This window comes from Lycorma delicatula, chromosome 6 (assembly GCF_047948215.1).
Source record: "Lycorma delicatula isolate Av1 chromosome 6, ASM4794821v1, whole genome shotgun sequence".
In the NCBI taxonomy this organism is placed as follows: Eukaryota; Metazoa; Arthropoda; class Insecta; order Hemiptera; family Fulgoridae; genus Lycorma; species Lycorma delicatula.
In genome coordinates, this window is record NC_134460.1 from 148,455,388 (window position 1) to 148,483,055 (window position 27,668).

Below are 27,668 nucleotides of genomic sequence, written 5' to 3' on the forward strand. Positions count from 1 at the left end.
CACGAATTTGAATTATTTAGAAATAGTTTAGCGGTTTATTATGTCCTTTGGAAGAGAATTCTGTTATTGTCTTCGACAACGCTTCGTATCATTAAACGAAAAGAATTCCAGCCATGTTATAGAAAAACAATGATATCAAAATGTGGCTTAGTTCAAAAGGAATAATTTTTGAAGAGGTTTAAGTTAATGTTCAATCATTGCAAAGGGTTTCACGTATTAAAAGTAATTATAGTCCGTATGGAACGGACCAAGTAATAACGATTGTTTGATCATATATATGTAAAAAAATAACCTAACAAAGGATTTTTTGGTCATTATGTAGGGATATTATTTTCTGTGTATTTGGTTATTTCGACTTTTTTTGTTTGCATAGTCTTAAGTCTATCTGGGCTATAAGAAAGTTGGGTGTTTAATTTATTTACTGTAAGTCATCCTTCTTGGTGGCTTTTCTTTTTGTTTTGGTGTTTTTTTGTTTTTTTTAATAAAATACAGATATTTTAGCTGTTAAATATTATTCAAAGAAATTTGTTACTTAATCAGTTGTGATTTTGTTTACATTGGCAACGGCCATACGGGCTCTTTGTGATTGGTCGTTGTGTTTGACAGCGGCCATCTTGCATTGATCTGATTGGTTTTCCTTTGTTTACATTTCCATCTGATTTATTAGCCTCTTATTTATTAAAAAACTGTACAAATTAAAAATAGATAGATAGATTTATTAAAAATAGATGAAAACAATCTTTGATGCGGGTTATATATCGTGCTAAAATTTTTTTCATTAATTTTTTTTAAAAATAAAATAACAGATGTTTTAGCTGTTAAATATAATTCAAAAAAATTTGGTTGTTGTGTTTGACAGCGGCCATCTTGCATTGATCTGATTGGTTTTCCTTTGTTTACATTTCCAAATTAAAAATGTACAAATTAAAAATAGATAGATTTATTAAAAATAGATGAAAACAATCTTTGATGCGGGTTATATATCGTGCTAAAATTTGAGCTCAATCGGTGCAGAACATTTTGAGTTTTTGAAGACATTTTTATATATATATTTATAAATTTTTGTTTAATATTCAAATGATTCAGTAACATTTTAACCACTGTGGTAATGAAATCTAATATTATCTGAAATATTGTATATTTATGCCAATCTAGCAATTGGAAACACAGTTGACAGTTTACAAACCCAGGACATCCCATAGTGATTTGATTGCTCATTGGTCCACAAAGCAGAAAATATAAAATTTTATTTGTCTGTTAAAGAGCCAAAGTATGAAAACTCAGTACTAAATTAATTAAGATTACTTTTAAATAACATTATAAAAATCTATTTATTTAAACTGAAAGTGCGTGTGAAGCACATTCAGTTTAATAAAATATATTATTGTGTGGTTGTGGATATGAGGAAAATTATATTGTAATAATAGTTTAAAGTGACTAGTAATAATAATAAATATATATATAAAATATTATATAATATGTAATATTTTGTTACAATAAAACTGCAAAGGATGGAGAAGAGGAATATAGTTAATATGCAGGAAAGGAATGCGAATTCTCTTCTAAGCACACGCTTAGAAGACACATCTTCTTTAGGAGAGTTATTTCCTTTTGATTATTTTGACCTTTATGAGTTAAATTTTAGTTACTTTGGATCTATAGTTTTAAGTTTAAAATTGTATTTTATGTATAAGAAATAAATAATAAAGTCTTAAGATTTGACATACTTATTTAATGAAATAACCATCTGCAGTTTAATTTTAACATTTAAAACATTATTATTCTGTTGACTTAGCGGTAGAGTATTTTGATTCCTGATCAGGCATAAAATTTTTCACACGTTAGAGAATTTATTACCGTTAAATGATGCAATAGTATTCGGCCACACAATATTATTAGTACTGTATTAATAATTAAATCATTTTTAATCTCAAAAATAACCACATCTGCAATGGTATTGTGTACAGCCTTTTTAGTTTGATAAAATTGTTTGTTATTTAATCATTATATCACTGACATCTGTACATGTAATTATCCATGTATCAATGCTGTTTGGTTATATATATTGCCTTCAGATTTGTTATTAAAAAACACTAATTGATAAAACAAAGAATTTATTTTATACATCTTTTAGCTAATTTTCTATGTAATTGCCATCTAAACTAGGCACTTGCCATATCTATTAACAAGTTTTTGAATATCCTCATCATAAAACTGTTGCCTGTGAATTAAGACAGATAGTAACTGTGTTTTTCAACTTTACATTTTCAAAATGCTGCTTTGTTAACTATTTCTTCATTTTCGGGGAAAAGGTGATAATCACTGGGAACCAAATCAGGGCTGTATGGAGGACCAAACAGCTCATATTTGAAGCTGTTGATTTGGCATTGAGTTCATACTTCAGTATGTGCAGACCGGTTTTATGAAGAAAAAAGATGCAACCCAATATACCACGTTGTTTGTTTTGTATGGCTCTTATCAATTTCTTCAATGTCTCACAGTAAGTTTCAGTATTAGTTGTCATGCATCTTTCCATAAAATCGACCATGACCACACCTTTATGTCTCAAAAACAGGCCTTTATGAGTTTTCAAGGAGAACTGGTGAGCCCCCACTTCATTGATTGAGCTGTATTTGCACATTAATAAATTTAACCCATGTCTGTTACGATGCAGTCAAGGAATTCATCCTTCTTGTTACAGTAATTGTGAAGAAAGATTAGTGCCGACCCCATCCTGTTTTTTGTATGTTTGTTAGAAAGCAAGCACAAATTTTGAGGAAGTCTAACATATCAGTTACAATTTCATACAGCACTCAGTGTTCACGATAATGTGAGAAAAAATTGGGATAATTCTGTTGTCATGAATCGACAATTTTCTTGAATTTTCGCATCGACACTTGCAACGCAACAAGTTCATCTGTGACAGTTGTAGATAACCTACTTCTTTTATTGTTGTGAATGTTTGACCTTCTGAAACATATGGCACCATTCTCACTGCATTGGCACTTATGATATTCCCTCCATATACTCCAAAAAGTACACGTTGAATTTCAGCAGCTGACAAATGTTTTGCGTGATGACTGCATGTACAGCAGCCATTTTGAATGACTGGTTTACAGAAACAAACAAGCAAGCGATGTTTCCAATAACTACTGAATTGCTGGGCTATTGGGCTGTTCTACAAAGATAGAAACGCTACCCCCATTCCTTTGTGCAATACTGAGGACCAGAATTTAATTTCAAATAGCCATTGTATAATTATATACTAGACTCAGCCACAATATATATGTGCTTGTGATGTCACAAGCAGACTGTATATTACTACTCAGCCTGAAACATCAACTCCGCATATCAAATCAAAAGTATTACTTTTGATACTGTGTGTGGTAATTATCATATTTATGTTTACTAATTATAAACAATATGTAATTCTTTTATAATCTTTATTTGTACTAAATTATTAATTTTTAATAATAAACAACAAAAGCTTACTTGAATTTTCTTCATGCATCTAATTCAGATTTCTAGCAAGTTCACCATTCTCAATAAACAAATCACTTTCATTTTCACTTTCACTATCCGAATCTACACATATAATATAATGTTCTGTCATTTCATCTATCAGTGGTTCCAGTTTTCCTACTCATTCAATATTTTTTTACTTTTTCTCAGTAGGGTTTCCAGTCATCTTCATTCATGGAATTAATTTTCTCCGTAGTTAATTACATTTGTGAAAGAAAATATTGTGTTATGACTCGCATGTCTTTTCACCATACCATCTCAATTTGATTTAAATCAGGATGGTGTGGTGAGAGTCTAAGAACACAATACCAATGGTTTTTTCAAAAGTTCATCCAAGTGATATTTTTGTACTTTAGTTTTATGTAACTTTACTAATTCATATTACTGTGGTTTCAGCAATTTTGAACTATATGGAATATGGGTTTTCTACAGCCAATTGGTCATATCTTTTCTTCTGGAGTTAGAATTTGGCGCTTTATCAATACCTGTATTGTGATAAGGGGTGTTACCAACAACTACTACTGACATTGGTCTAAGGTTTGGAATCAATTTTTCACATGCCCATTTCATGAAATTTTCTGTATTCATGTTGTCATGGTAGTCACCACTTTTCGAACTGGATTTCCTAGTAATGTGTTCGGAATAAAACCGATTTCTCCTCCAGCATGAATTGCTATTAAATGGTTACCTTTGTTAATCAGCACATGAAGTCCCTCAACAATACTACCATCATACCACAACTTTGTCAAGCAATGCGAACTTAAAATGTACGTTTCATCCAAATAAACAATTGTAACATTGCTTTGTCTGTACTTAGCCGTTGCCTGCAAATATCTAATATCTGATTTCTCAATTAAAATTTTTATGTTATTTTCATTTTTATGCCATTTGACACCTACTCTTTCAAAATAACAGCTGAAGTTGATTCACTGCCTTCAAAATCAGTAAATGACTGAAGTTCTAGCCTTATAATTTTTTTAAAGTAGGTAATTGTCTTTTTTGAATGAAATTCATTAACTGTTCTTTTAACTACACATAAATCAAAACTGTCCAGTCCACTGACAGGTTTCAAGAACACAATTGGGATGTTGATTGAAGAATCATGTCTTTTTTCTCTTAAGTTTTTGAATTGTGTTCTTGATATCCCACTAGCAGCAGCAGTTCTTTCTTCACATTTTTGAATGCCAGTTATATGTTTTTTGTCAGTTAATTTACCTACTTTTAGAGCTTCTTTTTCCATAAAATCATGAACCTTATTGATGATTTCACGTGCTTAACTTCTTAGTTTTTTTCTTAACTATGGATTTAAATTCTGCCGTAGTAAACCACAATAACAAAAAAAAAAAAAAATTGCGAAAAGCAATGAGTAATTATAAAATAATATGACCACACAAAAACACTATCTGAAGAATACCTTCAGTGAACACAATATAAAGTGGACTAAATTTATTTATTTCTTTATACACACATTGTATACTATGAATGACAGATTTAAATATAATCATGATGAAAGACATCATTTCTAACAGCATGTATAAATTTTTATAGGCCTGTACATAATACCAATCAGAGTATTAGTCATTCATTGGTTAAGGAATTATTATTGTTTACAAGATTGTGTCATTAAGCATTTTTATACATGTAATCAACTCAAGTGGAAATATTGAACACAATAACATAAATGTATTCTTTGGGTGTCCATATTGTTTGTAAGTTGAAAAATGAAATAAAAATAATTATTATATACAAAAATAATGTTTTGGAGAACAATAATATAATGAGATGTCAGCACATGAAGTCACAAGCCCATAGATTTGCTAGGACAACTATACTTGATTTGATTTTAATCAGTCCATGTTATCTTATTGGATTGCAATTGTTAATAGTTTGAGTGTTTGGAGTTTTAAAAAAAATTATTTGTACTCCTTAAAGGAATTTGTACAGAATAAATCATAAAACTAAAAAGTACTTAGAATTACTCTTAACTACTTTTTTACATATGAGGAACACTGAACTTAATTTAATTTTATTCCTCCAGTAAAAAAAATGATGTAGTTGTGTTTTATCAGAGAGGATTTGTGCTAAATTAAAACATCATGTCTTAACAGTAAATTGGCAGGACAATTGTTTGGATTGTGACGTCAAAAAAAAAATTGACATCAAAATTAGTATATATATATATTTTTTTTTTTTTTTGACAAATTTCATAAAAGAAACATTACAAATCAAATTTGTGGTGCTTTTTGATGAACTTAAATAAAAATGATAAAAATTATTACTTCAAATGAAAATAAGCTATGGATTTATTGTGCATATTTTTTAATAACTTTGATTTTCTTATCTTTAAAGTTTTCTTTACGATGGTCTTAGTAATTATAATTACCAAGAATATGTACTTCATTGTAAAATAATTGTGAAGCCGCATCAGAAAATTAAATAATTACACTGATAAATCTAATTTTTGTTTCCTAACATGTGATACATATGTTTAAACTGTTGTTTATGCTGAAGTGAATATGAACTCGAATCTTTTTATCACCCACCATTTTTGACAAATTTTTAAATTTTAATTAAAGGATTTTTTTCATTTTTCAATATACAGTTAGCATTTTAAGCTCCTATATTGTATTTTGTTAGTTCAGTTTTTATTGTTTAACTTTAAAATAATTTGTAATCTGTAAATAAATAATACTAGACAAAGAATTAAGTCATATTGTTGTCACATTTTATGAAATCATATCTAATACTGAATAGTGAGCCATCATGGACAGGATTAATGTCAGTGCAGGTCAAAACATATAGCTGAAAACGCAGGTGTGTTGTTTGTATTAAGCAATGGATTTAGGAGGAATGAGTTAATTTTGTTCAGTCTTACTGCTGACTTAAATTGTGTAAATGATATAAATGTCTTTTGTTATGTATTTGGTGAGTTTACTGTAAAATCAAATAGAGAAAACATTACACCTTTAATTAAAAAAGCATATCATTTGTACTTTCAGTGTAAAATTGGTGATCAGGTTAAGACGTGGGCTTCTCATATAGTATGCGTTAATTGTTCTGTATATTTAAGAGAATGGCTTAAAAGTACACAGAAGGCTTTGCCATTTGGTGGTATACCTATGGTTTGGTGTAAACCAAGGATCATGTAACAGATTGTTACTTTTGTTTAACAAGTGTGTCTGGAATTTCTAAAAAATCTAAACATACTGTAAAATATCCTTCATTGCAATCTGCAATCAGGCCTGTACCTAACAGTGAAATTATTCCAGTTCCTGAGCCTATGAATATATGTTTTGAAAGCAGCGATGAAGAATCAGTACTGAAGACGACAATCTTATTGTTGATCTTATATCACAAGATGAATTAAATGACTTTGTTAGGGATTTAAGTTTATCACAAAATCAAGCTGAACTGTTAGGATCAAGACTGCAAGGTTGGAATTTATTTCAAAAAAGTACAAAAATTTCAGGCTTTTGAAGCCGACAAAAAGAACTTTCTCAGTACTTTATTGGTGAAGATAATTCTGTTTATTGCACAAATATTGATGAGCTTGTGTTGCACTTAGGACAAGTTCATAAACCTGAGGACAAGCGCCTTTTTATAGATCGGTCCAAGTATAGCTTAAAAGTATTTCTACTACATAACTCTAATAAATATCCTTCAATACCAATCACCTTTGGTATTAATTTGAAAGAGATATACGATGTGATGAAAGACATTCTTGAAAAAATAATATATATATATATAGAAAACATAGATGGTTCATATTTGGTGATATGAAAGTTACAGCTATTTTGTTAGGCATGCACTTAGGCTATACTAAGTACATGTATTTTCTTAACGAATGGGACAGCTGAGCTAGAGATAAACATTATGTTACCAAAGAGTGGAAGAAATGAGACAACTTAACTCCAAATGGGATAAATATTATTCATGAGCCTTTAGTTGAACCAAAAAAATGTTTTTACCCCCTCTCCACATCAAGCTAGGACTAATGAAAAAATTTGTAAAAGCAATGAAGAAGAATAGTCCCGGATTTTTGTAGATCAGGCAGAAATTTCCGATTGTAAATGAAGGATAAATTAAAGAAGGAATATTTTTTGGCCTCAAATAAGAGAGTTGGTCAAAGATGATGTATTTAACTCAATGTTAAATAACGTAGAAATTGCAGTTTGGGTTTCATGTAAAGACATTTGCAAATTTTCAAACAAAAATCCGACAAGTACAACGATATTGTTAATCAACTTATTACTTCATACATAGCTATGGGATGTATATGTCTTTGAAAATACATTTCCTCCACTTGCATCTTAATTTTTCCTGGGCAACCTTGGAGATGTAAGTGATGAACAATGAACTTTTCCACCAAGACATTTTGGTGATGGAGCCTCTATAAAAGGAAACTGAATACTAACATGCTAACAGATTACTGTTTGACATTAATTTGGGATGTGTATTTATAAAAGAAAAGCATCAGCGAAATAGTTCTAACACAGGTATGGCCGTGCAAAATTATGAATTTTACAGATTTTAACTATATATTCCCTTAATTTTTTGAAGCGTAATTTATTTAAAACTAAGGATGATAGAAAAATTGTATTCACAGATCTGTAATGTACACAAAAAAGCAATTCAAGAAATGGTATCACATTTAGAGAAACATTAAAAAAATGTATTTTGTCTGTTATTTTTATTAATATTTTGGTTTATTAAATTTTAAGCACCGTTAAAATTAACGGTGCTTGTTCAAGCACCTTGTTCAAGCAAAAGTAGCACTGTTGCTTAAACAAGGTGTTCAACTTAAAAGAAGCCTCATCGCCTAGTTTAGTCTATAAATAATAGTTAATTGGAAAACACATAATTTTTGAAAGTGTTAAAATGTCGCTCCACTTCTATGCACTTGTCAGCACGTTTGACCACGCTCCTGCCTACCCTTAACTATATCATATGTAATTTGTGGATGGCATTTGTAATGTTTGTCTTTTGTAACAATGGTAATGTTTGTAATTCTTGCAGGTAATGTGAATTGCTCCAATAAACAATTCTTTTTAAGTATCCCCACAGAAAAAAATCAGGTCAAATGATCTTGTGGCCACAATCCTTTAGAAATGATTCTTCCACTGAAAAAAATCATATACCATCTTCACCGTAGAGTGAGCTGTACAGCAAGTGGTGCTGTCCTGTTGTAACCAGCAGTCACGTTCATCTTGCAGTAAGGCTATGAACTGTTGGATAATTTCTTGATAGATGGCACAGTTTTTTCAAAAACAGTGTCCTATTATTCATCGCCTTGAAACCACACAACATACACAGAAATGTGTTGGTTTTCACTACCCTTGGTCCAGTAGTTCTGATAGTAGTAACATACCCATTAAGGTGAAACCACTCCTTATCTGAGAAAAATACTTCATCTAAAATGCCAATGTTGTCTCTAATGAAGTACTTGAACCATTGACAACAGTGAACCCTTTAGCATAATCATAATTAGGTCATGGAAAACTAACATTCAATACAGATTATACATTTCAGCATTTTCCTCACTGCAGTGTGGGCTGAACTAGGGAAATGTTTTTTCTTGGCTTGTCCCACAAAAATTTAAGAGGAGATCTTGTAACTTTCATCATTACAACAAGTTAGTCTTTAACTTGCATCATTAAAACTGACCTGTGTTGGGCACATTTCTGGTCTAACACTGAACTTGTTTCATGAAATTTTTTAACTAACTTCTGAATAATACTTTTCACTGGTGCTTTCTTTTCAAATTTCTACCTGAACTTACATTGACACACAACATAAGATTTCGTATTGAAATAAACTTCCATCACAAATACACATTCTTCAACAGTTAACTGCATTTTAACAAACAATATATGATTACAAAACCTTGTTCAAAAGTCAGTGCTAGACACAGACTGGCAATCCTCCAATGTGCAGGCAATAAACAGTTTTTCTGACTTGGCTCATCATACCAACATCTTCCACATTATTTTACCAGTCTTCAATATATGCATTTTAACAAAGATATACTTTTAGATAAACTACTGAGTGATTGAGCCCCTTTTAAGTAGAACACTGTAGTTTTTTAATATATAACAAAGCTAATCTGTATTTTTTTTAAATATGTATTCACAGCAGTTAAATTTTTAATTTACTTTACATAATTTTTGTCGTCATATTTCTGCTGATAAAATAAATTGATTTCTTTTTGTTGTAATTTTATTTGGTTTGTCTCCGATAACTTAGAAAACGATAATGTAAAAGAATACTTCAGAAATACACTTCTTAATAAATAAAAGCGTGCAGCAGAGGAAAATACTTTTTTCCTCTGTTAAATATTTTATATAATATTTTATATTTTATATTTGTTAAATATAGTTTTCTGTTAAATATTTAACAGAAAACTTCTGTTCTGTTAAAATATTTAATCTTGTATTAAATATTGTATTAATATTAAGTATTAGTGTTTAGTACCTTCTCCCACCCTTGAATATAATGTATGTGATGTTAATTAAAAGCTGATACTGAAGCATCTGTTGTGGGATTATGTTATAAGAGGCACTATTTTTGTCATTTCACATTATTTATTAAGATACTTATGTATATTCAACAAACTGATATATCTCTAGAACAATGTCATTCATGATTGCACCTTTAAGTGGTAACATTAATCCCAGCTAAATTCATTTATTACCTTATCTACAGTTTTAGGAAACAGCTTACCATTTGTAATTAACTGTATTTTCATTTAAATTTATTTTTATTATATGATATACTTCTCATTTACAGATTAAAACAAATGCTTTAATCAAAAGGGCATCATTATACTTACAATTAGAGACACCAGAGATATCTGCTGCTGAAAAATTCAACACACCATTGAAAAATGAGTTGTTCACTGCAGAAAAATGTATGAAAGATTTTCTTGCTGCTGAAAAAGTTGATCCAAATAATTCAGACATTTATCATCACAGGGGACAGGTAAATTTAATTTATATATTTTTTTTGTAACCAGCTATATTTTAGTTCATTTTTGTTATGTGTCGACATAACAAACAACTGACATTATCAGTTGATGCAGTGAGCAATTGCTGATGTATTAACAGTAAAATAGTGCATTTTGTTTTATATATAAAGATATTCTTTACCACATTTAAGAAATAAGAAAAAATCTCTGCTGAATCTGATTGTGAACCTGATCTTTTATAACCTGATTGTTTCTCAGCTGGAATGATTAAGAAAGTAATAAAAATGATTTTGAAGGTAGGATAAAATGCCAGTGTACTGTAGCAGCTTTTCTAATAAACTGATCTTAAAACCTTGAATTCAGTTACTGGTATGTGGAGTTTTTTATGCATTTAAAGTATTAGATACAACGGGAAATCTTGGCAAAAGCCAAGATAAATGCAAACAATCCAAAAAATATAAAATAATTTATTTTAACAATACCAATAGGTCCTTAGTTATTCAGAATAATGAGGTAGACTGGTTTCAGATTACAAAATAATTATACTAAATGAAAATTAAAATGAATACACCATTGTTTATAAATCATCCAGGAATGATGATTTATCACTTACTTCAATGAACTATAACAGAATTTGAATTGAGAATAAGTATTGGTGAGAGAAGTTTTAACTCTTAATATTAAAGCATGGCTAAATATGTTGTTAAAGAATAGAGAAAAAATTTTGTATCTCTTCCCAGGAAGCCTTCTCAGCTTCACCCTGTTGTGTAGGATCTATTTTTTCTTCCTCTTTTACTTGCATTTTATTCATGATTGTCATTCACTACTTATTGGTCGATAAACTCCTGTTCAACATACACCAAACTTTCAGTATTTAATATCTTTTAATATTATTAACTTATAATATTTTTTTATTCTTAATGTTGTTAAACCAAAACATTTTTCTTACTGACTGTAATGCTGGAAGTCGCTTATAAATCAATGACGTATGTGGTCAGTATTCTGTCAAACACTACATGATTATGATAATAATAGATTTACCTTTGAAGCATATACCACATTTTTTTTTCTTTTTTACAGAATAAATGTGTTTGTTTAATTATGCATCTAATATATATTCTGTTCCATCTTCTGCATATGAATTATATAATTTAAAACTTTTTTCTTCAATGTTGAAAAATTTGAAAAACTGAGTTTGCGTTAAGCCAAGCCCAGATAACTGGGAAGCACTGCACTTTATTTCAGACTTGGCTTGTAAACACCAATGTTAATATGGTAGTTGATGCCACTTAAAAAACCAAATAAAAGATTAGCGCACTTTCATTTCATGGTTACCGCTAGCTCATGTACAGAAGGTGGAGATTAGTACACATGCACATCAGTTAGGTTTTTGGAACGAACATCAATGTAGTCAATCAACCAATGTAATGCTTCGAACACGCTGGTAACAAGATATCAAAAACTCCTGTATTATATTCAAGTTTTCAAGATGTTCTATAACAACCACAATACCTGCATCTTGTGTCTATCTAGGTAGCATTTGTGATAATATTTAAATATCTTATTAATAAAAAGTGTAAAATAAAAACCTTTGATGACAGATGCGGAATGAAAATGATAGCTTTAGTGTACAATATCTTGTAAATTTCTTTGGATGAACTAAATTTAAGGTGTAAAATAGAACTGAGGTCGCACCCCATGCTTTTCATTGTGGTCTTGCGAAAATAGACAAATTTATATATATATATATATATATATATATATATATATATTATTTTGTTGGAAACAAAATTATCTTCTATTTATGTTTACTGGGTAATCCATTTTTTACTTTTTTAAAAGCATGTTTTAAAATTTTTTTTAACTTGCATAAAGGAAAAATTGTTTAATATATTTATTAAAAGTGCTATTCAAACATTAACTGGATTGAATTAAGAGGAAAAACAAAATAAGGAAAACATTTTTATTATGTATACAATCTTTTCCACTTAGCAGCCACCCATGTTCTAGCACTGGTACCATTTTAATAACATCTGCAAGGATGTTAGAATTTCAAAAAACAGCTTGCCACTAGGGTAAACAACCAATTTTATTATTAACTTCATCATCCTTCATATTTGTAAATAGATAGTAATTGTTTGACACTTGAATTATGCAACTGTAAAGACACCACATGATAAAGAATTGAACAGTATATTCTTCTTATGACTGCTCACATTGCAAAACGTTATTCACAACTTCAACCTTAACAGTTAGAGTCAGTGATGGGTTCTACGTTTCATTGAAGACTTCTTACCAACGCTGAATAGAAATCATTCATAATAAGATAACAAAAGTGCTGGAGACTATGTGCTCAGTTTTATTCTGTTGATCAGTTTATTTTGCATACAATAATCAATTGTAATTAAAAAAGTTGATTTTGTTTATTTGTAAATTTTGTTCATATTTTGCAGCATTTATTACCTGGGAATAATTTGTAAGTCCATATTATTTCTTTGTTGAATCCCCACCAACTCAAGTGCACAGGAAATCAAATTCTGTTATTAACTATAATTTTTACTGAATTTAAATCACAGTTTTGCAAACTTATAACAACTAATTAAGAGACAATATTAATGCTCAACTAACATGAGAATGATATATATATAATTTTTTTTTACATTTATTATTAATGTAATTAAATTTAATATTGTTTTATTTTTTTAAGGTTAACTTATTAATGGATAAAATTGATTTGGCACTTGAAGATTTTCAAAAAGCTTTAGATAAAAAACCAGATGCACCGGTTGTAAAAGTTCAGATGTACTACGCTCATTATCGATTAGCATCTGCTAAAAGAGATATGGAAACAATTGCTCGTATTATAGAAGATTTTAAAGACTTGATGAAGAAACATCCTGAATGTGTAGAAGCTTACACATTATATATACAGGTAATGTTTATGTATGTAATTGATTTTTTTTTCATTAAATTATCACAAAAGCTTCATAAACCAACAACACTTAAGATAACAAATAAAAAAGGTTCTTTGGAATAACTACAGTTCATAAATTTTATAAAACTTTAGGTGAATTGTTACATTTAATATAAATCCAGTCAAAAAAAATGGTGATTGTATTAAGAAATGGTTTATATTTATTTGTGCGTTTCTTTAAACAGCACAGTGATATCATAGCCAATGATCTGAAGATGAAAAAATAGGTTGATAACAATTAATTATCTAGGAGAATGATGTAAATGGTTTAGCAGTCTGTATACAGAGTTGGGCTCTGTTACTAGCCAAGTTGATTACTGATAGATATCAAAATAAAAAGTATTGATTTGTAGCTATCTATGAAGTTTTAATCTTGTTTCCTTCTTTTTATTTTGACTAGAGTTCTCAAAAAATATCATTAAAAATAAACAGATAAAATAAGCTCTAAAGGATTTTTCTAGTAATATAGGTATTACAATATATGTATGAACAGAAAACATTTATCTCATTCTCAATGTTAGATTTAAAAAAGTACTGTTGAAACTTTAAAACTTAATATATATATTATCTGCAAGGGAGGTCCAGAAAGTAACTTACATTTGTGCCTAGCATGGAGATGGGTGGGGATAGAGCCACCATCTTGACATCAAAGTGTTTCTATACTCAGTAATGCATCAAACTGTTGTAACATGTGGACTGTGATTTTTCTATTTTGTTTTTTGTAAATTATGGATATGTGCTGCTTCAATAGAAAATTCCATGAGTTGTGAGGTGCATTCAGTAATAGCTTTTTACTAGCAAAAACCTCAAACCAATTGAAATTCATAGGCAACCTTGTTAGGTGAATGGAGATGGAATAATGAATGAAGTGGAGTGAGGCATTGGTAAGGACCGCATGATGACTGCAGTGGTCGGCCTAGCCTTGCGACTGATGAAAATCAATGATAAAATTTGTGAAAATTGCTGCATTACGATTATGGAACTCTCGCTTCATTTCCCCCAAATTTTGCAAAGTTTATTACTGCATGAAATTGTATTGGGGAAGCTTGGTTATCATAAGTTTTGTACAAGGTGGGTGCCAAAAATCTAAGACGGCAGATTTCTACAGAGAAGGAATTGAAAAGCTTGTGCATCGTTATGATAAATGCCTCAATTTAAATGGCGACTATGTAGAAAAATAGTTTTAAGATTGTCCCTTTCAAATGTATATAATAAAATTTTTTATTTTTTTATTTTGTTGGTTTTTTATTTCAAAATGTTAGATACTTTCTGAAGAGCCCTCATTTATTTTTTTAAATAAATTCTTTTAAGAATCATACTCCTCTGTACTACATAAAAATATTTTTATTTTTATTTTATTAGATCAACCAAAGTACAGAATAAATAAAGTAGGATGACTTACTTTATTCCACTATAAATGCTTCTGTGATTTACTCGCTTCATCAACTTTATTATGTATTCATCTCAAATTACATTACGAATTTTGTAAATATAACATAAACATGTATTTATTTATTTAATTTAAAATTTAAAAATATAAAAAATTAATTAAAAGTAGCATTAAAAAGTAAATTGTAAAAATATGATGTTGAGGCATAAAAGTAAAGCAGTTATGCATGTTGTGTCCATTTGAGTATAGTAAAGCAAGTTCAGTTAAATGAACAACATACATAATTGCTTTACTTCAAATTAAAATTAAAATTAAATAAAAATAATTTTATGCCTTGATTTCATATTTTTACACATGTAAAAATTTTTACAATTTAATTTTAATTTAATCTTTAATGTTAATTTTAATTAATTTCTCATATTTTTAAATTTTGTTTTAATTTTTAATTCAACTGAAAAACGTTTAAAATAAAAAAATAAGAAGATTAAAGGTTTTAAATTTTAATTAAAATAATTAAATGCATATTATGTTATTATATTTTACAAAGCTTGTAATGTAATTTGAGATGTATATATAATGCAGCTGATGTATATATGATGCAAGTAAATTGCGAAAGTGCTCCTGCATATATAGTGGAATAAAGGTAAGTCATCCTACTTTACTTATTCTCTACTTTGGTTAATCTAATAAATAAAAAGAAATAATAATATAATATATAAACTTAGCAAAAACAATTCTTTTGTTATTGTATTTGTCCATATTCCCTTCTGTAATAATATCTCAAAGACAAAAGTATAAAACCAATTTACCACCAAGAGTATAGAATTCGATAATGCTTCTTACCTTTTGCTTATTATTATTTTTTTCTAATAGCACTTCTGAGGTTTTCCCTTATCAGTTAAACATTTTCTTCCAAATCACACATTAAATTCAACCAATTAGGGTTCTCCAGTCTTACAGACCATTTAATAACAATGAACATTCATTCATCGATTTGGATACAGATTTAAATATAGTAGAAATTGTAAAAGGGTGTGATAATAATAATAATAAAAAAACTAAATACTTTGGAAATATATTTTTATCTAAAAGTATAGACAAAAGTTTAATTTGATTAATGGACAGACAGAATTTGAAAATTACTTTCTTATCAAAACCACCTTAGATAGGAGCACATTTATATAATTTAAAATAAATTCAAATAACTTCAGTACAGTACTGATGTGTGGGGCTAGCCACATAATAAAAAAAGAAAATTTTATATTTTTTAATATTTATTACTACATATTTTTATAATTTTAATGGGTGATTTGGAAGAAAAAGTTTCTGTTGTTGAGGGAAAACCTCGAAAGCGTGGTTAGAAAAAATAATAAGCATAAGGTAAGAAGCATTATCGAATTCTGTTATCTTGGTGGAAAACTATTTTTATATACTTTGTCTTTATCAATTTTATTTTTTTTATTGAAATTAATCTTTTTAAGATTATTATTATTATTCCTCTGTATTGTTAAATTATATTTTAAATTCTATTAACATAAACCATCTAGAACAGAATATTGAGATAAGACATATTTTACTTTAATGTTATCATGAAAGTACTTTTTGCAAGATCCTGCACCTCAGCCATGACTGATTTCATCAGTCATTGTGTAATTTTCAGAAATAACAAAATTAATAATTTAGGTTTATCTAATATAACAGTTCTTTTGGGTTATACGCTCCCATAGCATTATAATACTTAGTCCTAGTTCCAGAACATGTGTAACAAAGAGATTAATTATTATGATTCCAGTTAATCTACATTCTCGTGAAAGAAAAAACACTTTCTACCTCAGCTGCCATCATGTGCTTTCTTAAATATTAAAATTTTACAGTTTTGTAAAACCAGATTTATGTTTTTCTTAGCGCTTCAATGTTAGATTGTATTTATTAACCGGATATTACTGACAAATTTTATTGTTCTGTTTGAAACCGGTATAAATGTTTAATAATTTTTGCAATATTAAAAGAGAAACTTTTATAGTCTTTAATATCATAGTTACGCTTTTATAAAAATTTCTCCAGTTTTAAATAATGACTTATGAGTGGTTGTATTATTTTAACAGATTTGCACTGACCAGCGTGATTATGATCAAGCAGATGAGTATTTTAAGAAGGCGATTAAAGCTGATCCTAATAATGCTACTATTAGAGTTCAGAGAGGTAAGTAATAAATCTAATCTACACACACAGACACACACACAGCATGAACGCAGTTACAAGTAACATTATTTATAAATTTCCTATAATTGTACAGGTGTGATCTGAATAATTCCTCCTCTTCGGAGGAATCTTTTACTCTATTTAAATATTTTTGGTTTATGTAGTAACTTTTATAATTTATTGTATTTCATTGTTGTATTCATTACATTCATCTGTATTTGAGTAAATAATTGTCATTTCAATAAGTCTGTTTCGAAGCAATGAATTTTCTGAATTAAATATAACTTACATTTAAATAACCTTCATTTTGATATTTTGGTTGTCCAGAAAGGAATTAGTATCTTTTAATATAAAAATTTTCTTCCAGTAATTTATGTGTATACATATGGGTATAATAAATATTAAAATAAAGTTTTGGGACTGAATAGTGGCAAATTTTATTCTCAATAAATTGATGCCACTTATGTGAAGCCTGGTCTAAGAATATACTGGTTGCTGCAACTTGTCAAGAGGTAATATTTAAAAATGAATTAGTGATTCTGACAGAACTTTTTATAGTGTATAGTGATTTGTTGGAAAACATTTTGATAATTTACTTAAGGTATTCGCTTCATATGGTTTATGTAAAGGTTATATACTTTTAAAATGTGTTCCCTTGTGTGTACATCCAAATGAAAATTAAATTTCAATCCAAATGAAGAACATTAAAATAAAATTTAAAGTAATTTTATAGGTTTTATGGCACGTAAATAAAAAAGGATTTATGTATAAATCCTTTGCAATTGAAACAATGAATCTGCAAAATTCATCACAGTAGTTTTATTTCATAGAATCACCAGTTTACAGAGAAAAAAAATCACTTCTTTTTAATGTGTATTTTATAAGTATGTTCTGTGGAGAAAATGATAAATCCAGAATAAGAATTCTTAAAGCAGGCAGACATAAATAATATCACATTGGTGTATGTAAAAAAAAAAAAATTGCAGTCGTAAATATGTTTAGAAAGTAGCAATATTTGCTATTAAATTATTAATGTGAAAGATTAAACAATTCTTTAGTAATAAAAGTTAGTTTTTCTTTTAAAAAAGTAGAGTATGTTTGCACTTAAACTTAAAATATTAAAATTATTATGCTTTCTATATAAATGGGTCAATCCATTTCAAGTGTTCCAAAAACATAAGCTGGTTGCTTGACCAATAAAAAAAAGAGCGATGTGGGCACCACATGACTTCCTTGTACGCCTATTAAATTACATATACATATTTTCTTAAAATGAAAAGTACATAAAATTTTATTTAATTCATAATTTTTGATATTTTTTCATATATTTTATTTTGTTATTATTGAATATTATTTATCGCAATTTTTTTATACAATCAGAGATAATTATTAATAAATCCATTTAAATTAAAAAAAGTTAAAAAAAAGAATATGAAGTCTGATTCACCAATGTGCCTTACTCTTGTAAGATTTAAATGTTTCATTAATTAAAATTTTATTTGGCTATAACTCTGGATCCAGTGAAAATAAGTACCACTTATGATACATCGTTGGAAAGCTCTTAATGGGAGCTTATTATTGCAGTTAAGAAAAAGTCCAAAATCCATATATTTTAGATTATGGGCTTTTGGTACAGTCAATTGCAGTCAAAAGCGGTGGTGCACAATTAGATATTACAACAGTCCTAAATCCAAAATTTCAACATCCTACGCTTAATTGTTTTTGAGTTATGCGTGATACATACATATGTCACACCGAAACTAATCAAAATGGTTTCAGGGATGGTCAAAATGGATATTTCCATTGAAATCTGAAAACCAACATTTTTCACAATCACAATATTTCCTTTACTTAAAGTTGGAAACTTAGAAAAGGAAAAGTTTTAGAAAATAAAAGTTGAACTTACCCACTTGTTTCTTAAATGTTTCAAGAATTTAAAACTATTTATTTTTTTTACTTTTTTATTTAAGCAGTTTACCTGTGACGGCCATTTTTATTACGTGCACACACCTATTTTTGTGATTGTAAGGGTTTAAGGAAAAAATCATAACTAAAAACATTATTGGTCCTGGAAGGATGAAACAAAAAGCAATTTAATCATTTTCTCAAGGTAAAAGATTGGTCTAGTGGTTTATTTACCTATCTCTCTTCTTTCTATGAGAAAATTACAAATAAAGTTGAACATGAAAAATGGTGAAATTTCACTTTTGGTAATTTTTCAAGAGGCAGGGATGGGTGGCATGCTCAGTTTGAATTATTTTTTTATATGTTAGTTTTACTTTAAATAACATGTAATGGGGTGATATACTTATCCCTAAATTTTTATAAATTTTTGAAAATTTTTTTTTTTTAATTCTAATTTTGGTTTCAAATAATGATGTGATAAAAAAATAATAAAGGTGATAAAAATCTCAAATTTGCACAACTTATACAGTGTTCTTATAGATGCTTACGGCAAATAAAAAGGTTTCTGGTATTGTACTAATAAAAAGGAACTTCTCAAGAACCATGAAAAACCTGTTAAAAGCGATACCATTTTGAGTAAATAAGTGCTCCAAGTATCTTAATAATAATAATAATAATAAGTTTCTTGTTTTTTTGTATCTTGTTGAAGTTGACATTTTGAATATTTTAATTTATTACGTTAGGTTGTATATCTTAACCAACACCAGTAACTAACCTAGTACAATTTTGATTCAAAAATGCTTGTAAAACTTAGTCAAACTGAGATTTCAATGAATAGCCCTACATCTTTTTTCAAGAATTCATTTTTATTTTTATATGAAAAAATAAATTGTAGCAAAATGTTAATTATTCTTCAATAAATAGCCTGTTTTTGTAGCAATGAAAATTTATTATTTAGTGATTAATCAACAGCTATAATATCTCTTCTGATAATTCTCTTGAAATTGTGTGAGAATGACCTGTCACTGCAGTTAGTTGGTGTCAACTTTCTCAGGACTTTGCAGATCATCTGTATCCCCACTTTGTCATGTTGAGACTTTATAAATTATGTACGTGGTCCAGCTGGGTGGAAAAAATACACCTTCACATCATCATTTTTGAGGCTACTATCTACCACTTCTGAGAATTTTTACAGTTTTAAAAAAATATTTTTGAAGCAGTTAACACAAAAGAGACTTTCCAGGAATTAAATTTAAATTTGGAAAAATGTGTTCTTGTAAGAGCTTGCTATAATGTTATTTGTCTTTAGTTTTTCTTAACTGTTTTTTTTATGAGTTCTCAAAGGGTCACAACAGAACTGTCCATATAAGTGATTGAATTTTGACAAGAACTTTTTTCATATTTACAAACACTAGTGACATCTGAATTAACATGTAAAAAATTATTTGTTTTCATCACTAAATTTACTAATTTTGAGTTTTTTTGGCACTGTGCCATACACTTTTTTATGACACTCTTCATCCACATAAATTCCTATGGAACATTGTTCTTCCATTCTTTGAAATTACTTGAAAATAATGTAAAAAAGTAACTGATTTTAAAATTTGCAAATATAATACTAAGTAAACTTATTTATTTAATAAATACTTCTAAATACAGGATAAAATTTGAGACACTATAAAGATGTGAACATGAACAAGTCACTGACTAATATCAGGCTGACTAGTCTTTAACTGCAAAGCTAAATGATGCAACAAGCATAAATTAGCATGTTGCAACATGAAATATTCCTGACGACTGGAAATGACTTTTAGCACCTGTTATATACCATGAACACTGCAGTAGTTGAATGATTCAAACAAGTCTTGTCTCAACAATAGTAGTACGTATAAAAATAATGAAGTGTCAAGCCAAGAAGATAAAAAAACTCCTTGGAGCGCATATTTAGTGAGTCAAAATTGTATCGCTTTTAACAGGTTTTTCATGATTCAACTATTTTATTAGTACAATACACAAGAAACTTTTTTATTAGTGCAATACACAAGAAACCTTTTTTTTATTTGCCATAAACATCTTCAAAAACACTGAAAGTTGTGCAAACTTCAGATTTTTATCACCAGCCCCATCAGTTATTTGAAGCCTAAATTTGGATCTTTAAAAATATTTGTTTCAAAAATTCCTAAAAATTTAGGAGTAAGTATATCACTTTTAATATTATTTATAGTACTAAGACATACCAACATATAAAGAAATAATTCAAATTCAAACTGTGCATGCCATCCCTGCCTCTTGAAAAAAATTACCAAAAGTGAAATTTCACAATTTTTCATGTTCAACTTTATTGGTAATTTTCTCATAGAAAGAAGAGAGATAGGTAAATAAACCACTGGGACTAATCATAAGTCTTGAGAAAATATGAATAAATTGCTTTTTCTTTCATCCTTCCAGGACCAATATTGTTTTTAGTTATGATTTTTTTCTGTAAACCCTTACAATCACAGAAATAGGTGTACACACCGTAACAAAAATGGCTGCCACAGGTAAACAGCCTAAATAAAAAATTAAAAGATAGTTTTTAGGTCCATGTAGGAAATGTAGGACATGTAGAAAACAAGTGGGTAAGTTTCAATTTTTTTTTAATTGTCAAGCAATCCTTTGGGGTTACTTCAAATGGATTAAGCCATAAAACTTGTTTATCTGGATGAATTCAGATTATCTGACCATGTATGAAATGTGTTGCACATAATAAAATAATTAGTGTGAGATCTGTTCAAAAAGTATCTGACCGTAGGCCATGAAAACAGTTTATCCTATTTCCTTCCAGTCTACCTATTCACCTTTGAAACTTCCCTGCTGTGATTCCACACACTTAACCTGGCAGACCTCTGGCAATGATTCATTGCTGGAAATAGTTTCATTTTGGAATGGCTACTGTGCTTTGCTGTTGCATTCATCACTATGTCCTATCAACTACCAAATCAGATCCATTAACCATCAGCTTCTGCTAGGAATTCCATGTTTGTACAAGAAATCTTGGATTAGATATGTTGAAATCCTTCTAATCCAAATTAGAAGGATTAGGATTGGATCTTGGATTAGAAGGTCACTCGCACCAAACTGTGGAAAATACAGAATTTCCAGATAGTAATATTTGTGCACAGTTTGGCCTTTGGATGCATATTTGTAATGCACAATTTCATGGTAGTTGAAAAAAAGAAAGTCTGCATTACTTTTCTTCATCCTCTGAAGAATTTGATGAATCTGATTTCCATTTTAATGACAGCTTTGGTTTCTGGGTTGCACCCATACCTCTGAGATTCATCACTAGTTATCACAGTTAGAATCAACATCGATGCCCTCCAGTATGTTCTGTGAAACTCTTTCAAGTGAAAGCAGGTTTGATAGGAATTTTGTAGTTGCTTTCTGCATGCCCAGATCATCTGTAAAAACTGTGCATTTAGAAACATTGCTAATCCCACTGTTTGCAATTTCTTGAACAGTGAGCTGACAATTTTTCTTTATCAAACTGTGCATATTGTTGACATTTGGATCTCAGCTTGTCTGTAGCATACAGGAACGGTAGTCACTTAAAACTGAAGCCTAGAAATTTTGAAAAATGTTTTTCCTCGTATTAATTGTGCAAGTTCATAAATTTGTTCCAGGAATAATTTTCATCTTAACAAATTGTTTTGTTTTTTATTTTAGCAAGCTTATCGGCAGAACTTGATACAGTAACATTTTTCAACATGTTCCATCATTTTTCTTAAAATACAGATGCATAAAACATCTGTTAGACACACACACAGTGACTGCTAATCAGTTATATAGAGCTCTGAGATTAGAAAAAGATTTGCATGCACATTAATACTAGTGTGGTGCTGTAACAAGTTTTACCACTCGCATTTGAATATATTTCAATACAAGAAAATATGATCTGATACTTTACTTACATTTAGTAATAGAATAATGTAAATGTATATGTAAAATGAATATGTACACATGCATGAGTATGTAAAATTTACACTCTTATCATTACTTTAAGACTTTCTTTGTAATTAAACTAAATAATATTGCCCTTAATGCCTTAAACAATAATAAAAAAATATTGTATACAGATATTTGTCCTGTTTGTAAATGGCAAACTTTCTCTTAAGTGTAAAAAAATTGACTTTATATTTGAATGATTCAGTTCTCTATATGTTCTAATTGTGTGCATTCCTGACTGGTTCCAATCGATATGCATATATGCCCCTAGTGATAAATTGGAGAAATTAAATGTGGTATCACATGATTTAACACTTTATCTTTTATTCCTTTCAAAGGAAATATTTTCTTTATTATCTTGGTTTCTATCCCTATTTAATGGGTTTCACCCAAAACTTGTTTGATTCAACACTAAGGATGTAGAGCTTAGGGCTCTTATAGTATTATAGTTATCACATAACAGTCAGTGAGAGTGCCCATTACTGAAATGTACGTTTACATCAGGTTTGCTGTAGTGCTGCCTGAGTTTTGTTGGATGTATTTACTCTACCTTGCAGTGTTATATGTACGCACTGCATATCAATATTTTTCTTCAACTAAATTAGTGTAGATTATATAACAAATGTATATTTTAAAAGATTATTTAAAAGAACTGATTTTCTAAAGAGGTTATTATTTTATTTTAGCAACCTTATATTTGCAATGGAAAGCAGATGTACCAAAAGCTATTGAATTAATTGAAGAGGCTATTAAAATTGATGATCGTTGTGAATATGGTTATGAAACACTTGGAACTATTGAAGTGCAACGGTAAGATGACTTTGAATCATTTTGTGATTGTTTTGTTATTCTAAAGATAAAATTTTATTATTTTCTATGAATGTAATTTACGTAATCTGCTAGATGCATAGAAAGTTTTATTTTTCAATTTGTTTGAGTTAACACCAAATTAATAGTAGGACTGTGACTATTATAGTTTCTCTTTATTGATCGTTCCTTGTAATGCTGTATTGCATTCTCCTTGATTGTGTACTTTATGCAGCATCACAATGGAAATGTAATTTAGCACACAGTTTGCTGTATTAGATATGTCTTGTCTCCATATTCTGACCTAGGTGGTTTATTTAATAGAATTTATATATAATTTAACAGTACAAAGGAATAATATGAATCATAAAAAGATAAATTTCAGTAAAGTAATTATGAATGCTTGCTGAGCAAAAACAAGTTTTTATTTCTATAAATTGCATATTAAGCTTTATAAAATAATACATTTAATAACTTTAGCAAATCATGCCTCAGTTTAATTTTAATTTCTAAATATGCATTCATAAAAAAGAACACTTTAAAGTACAATAAAGCTGTTATAAAAACAAAAGAATTTGGTGAATGTTTCTACTATAAGAGAAATTGTATAAATATTGAATTACATAAAACATTTAAAATTACAAAAAAAAACCTATGACCACTTATGTTTGATTATATGAGAAATTTAGTTGAAATTAACGTAGAAAAACATAATTAAAAAACTCTTGAAACAAAAATTTATAATTTAATCAAAATTACAAATAAAAATACAAGTAATTATGATGTAGAAAACATATTGTTTTTAATTAGAAACAATATGTTAATAATAATTCAAATAGATTTAAACCTAATTTTATGCATTCTCAAGAAAATTTGGATAAATAAATAATAAATTTTTAAACTTAACAGATATCAATTTTAATGAAAAATTAACATTATTAAGAGCATTGTTTTAGGTTCTGAAATAAATTCCAACAGAATGAATTCTACAAAAATTAAAAATACAACATTTACTAATAAATTATTTACCAAAAACAAATTATTTACCAATTAAGAAACAGATTAAATACAGTATAATAGTAAAATCAGTTCAGTTGAAAAGTATAACAACATAATGAAACAAACTATTTTGAATCTAATAATATATTTTTTTTTGTATATAATTATATTACATACAAAAGATGGGATTTCCACAATCTGCTTGTGTATCAGAAATAAACGAGACATCTTTTTAAAGTAAAAGTACAGTTTTGAAATTAAAAAAAAAACTACACTATTCTTAACAATCTTATTTTTACATGAAGGCCTGTACTTTAATCTACTTTTCTACATAATTGTCACCAATATTAAGGCACTTTTTGTATCGTGCAACCAGCTTTTGAACAGTCATCATAGAAGTCTGCCACCTGACTTAAGAACCACTGCAACACGATCACAATTATTTACACACACATTTCAATTATTTAAGCGTTCAGTCACAATTTCATAGACAACACTTCTTGAAACTTAGGAAACTCATCAGATAGCAAAGAAATTGTAAAGCATGTATTCTCTCACTTTTTCATCAACTTTCTGCACCAAATCTTCATCTTGACAGAAGGGTCATCCATTCTGTTCATCATGAACATTCTGGCGACCATCTTTAAAAGCTCTAACCCATTTTCGTACCATTCATCACTCATAATGTCTTCTCCATACACTTCACTGATCTGACGATGAATTTCAGCCAGTTTCACATCTTTAACACTAAGAAAACGAATCGCACCACTTATTTCACAGTTGGCAGGATTCTTTATCAGCGGAGGCATTTTAAATACTCCTAAACAAACGTAAACTCAGTCAAATATTTCTGTAATGGCATCTGTGGCTTGACAACATGCACACAGTGTGCATGTGTGGAATACTGATCACAGTGTAGCAACGGCAGAATTTCAAAACTGTACTTACTTTAAAAACATATACCTCATATTTTACAGGATTTTGAGAGTAAATTACTACATGGTATATCACTCGTTTTTAGTTTTAATTTGGACTGGGTATGTTGATATATTCTCATTATATATAAAACACTATAATGAACAATGAACATCTAATATTAAACAAATTAAATTCTTATGATGAAAATGTTAAACTCACATTTGAAATAACGATATTGAATGTTAAATTACTTAGATGTCAAAAACAAGAACAACCAAATTGGAATATCAGTATATAGAAAACTTACATCGCCCTTGATCTCATAAAAAACACTTATACAAATAAGATGATTGAGCAATCAAATACACACCTTATAACAAAGAAAAGTTAAATTATGAAATAAACATCATAAAATATACAGCAGTTGAAAATTGATATGATACTACTTTAATTAATAATATTTATAAAAAACAATTATCAAAACACAATAACTATCTTACAAGTACGTAATAAAACACAAAAGAGTAAAAAAATATACATAAAGTATATTATACATAGAGTAATATCACTCACTGAAAACATTATTTAAACTTACACCAAAGAAATATTTAAACCAGCATCCAAATCTTAATAACCATATAATAAAATACTTTTAAAAAAGTAATTATAATGAAACAACAATATTTGTGGAATTTATTAAATTAAATGTAATAATTATTGCTACTTATAGAGCAAAAACAAATAATTTTTAAAAACTAGATTTCTTGAATATTATAGAAATTACAAAAATAATAAATTAGGTTTGTGCAATATCGTAGGTTATTTAATAAACAATAAACTTTCTGCTTATGATATTAACACAAATTTAGAAATATTAGAAATTAATAAAATGACAAAATTAATTATACAGGTGTATCGTGAAATTCTCCCAAGACCCCTAAAACAAATTCTTTGTTTGAGAGTTACAGCTAGTGAAAGATTTTGCTCTGATTTTAGCTAGCCCAGTTAAATGAGGTCATACTGAAATTTTTAGGATGTTAATTAAGGCAGAAATCAGTGATTTTTTTATGGTTTTTGACCTAAAAATCAAATAAAATAGGTTCCAGAACCGTATCTACAGTATTTTTTAAAATCTGGGGTGAAAACAATAAATTGGGTTAAAAACCCCTGGTTTTTATGTTTGATGTGCAATAACTATGTTAAATGGGTAATAAAAACACAAACCTTTTAAATAAAACTTATAGAGAATTTTGTTCTGAGCAAAATGGTGTAAGAGAAATTGAATAAAACAAAGAAATGTTTATTTTATTTAGAAATAGTACATCACAACATTTGTCAGAAAAGTTCTTTATAAACAAAAACAAAATTCTATTTTGGTGATGTAAAAATTTGTAAAAATTAGATTTACTGTTCAAAATTGCTATTAATACAAGCTGGAAATTACACAAAAATTGTAAAATAAAAATTGCTGGGATAATAATTTTTTAGTAGTGACAGAAATAAGATTACAATAAATTATCTGAAAATTATTTAAAAGTTGGCAATTAAATAACAGCCAATCAACAATATACAATACTGTATTAGTGTTTAATCATTCTATAAGGTGGATTAAGTATATCGGCACTGTGAACTGTGCTGTCATTACCGAAGGTTTTCTTTGAATTTTAGTTATGATTGTTTTTGCCATTGAAGTAATGCCATACTTATTTACAACCAGGAAATATGCTGATATGGTATTCATTTTGGGTGAGTGAAATTGTAATGCTACAGCTGCTGCAGTAGAATCTGAAATATGTTTTCTGAATCGCAGGATTTCAGATCCTAAAACAGTTAGCGTGGCTTTTCACAATCTTCAGGAAACAGGTTCATTACCTAGTATTGGTCCAACACGATACTGTTATTGATGAAATTACTGTCATGGATTGGAGTGGAGTTTCACATTTGATGGTTTGGAGGACACTTAAATGAAATAACCTGTATCCTTATCATAAACAACCAGTTCA

At 28.6% G+C, this 27,668-nt stretch overlaps 1 protein-coding gene across 5 annotated transcripts in view; it reads left to right on the forward strand.

Moving 5' to 3' along the window:
• Positions 1–27,668, forward strand: part of Tom70 (translocase of outer membrane 70) — a 69,254-nt gene that overhangs the window by 23,730 nt on the left and 17,856 nt on the right. For all 5 annotated transcript variants that reach the window (XM_075368783.1, XM_075368786.1, XM_075368782.1 and 2 more), the window contains exons 6-9: positions 10,309–10,500; positions 13,194–13,418; positions 16,956–17,052; positions 23,628–23,751. In XM_075368783.1, the coding sequence (XP_075224898.1) occupies positions 10,309–10,500; positions 13,194–13,418; positions 16,956–17,052; positions 23,628–23,751 (638 nt within the window). The remainder of the gene's footprint in view (positions 1–10,308; positions 10,501–13,193; positions 13,419–16,955; positions 17,053–23,627; positions 23,752–27,668) is intronic.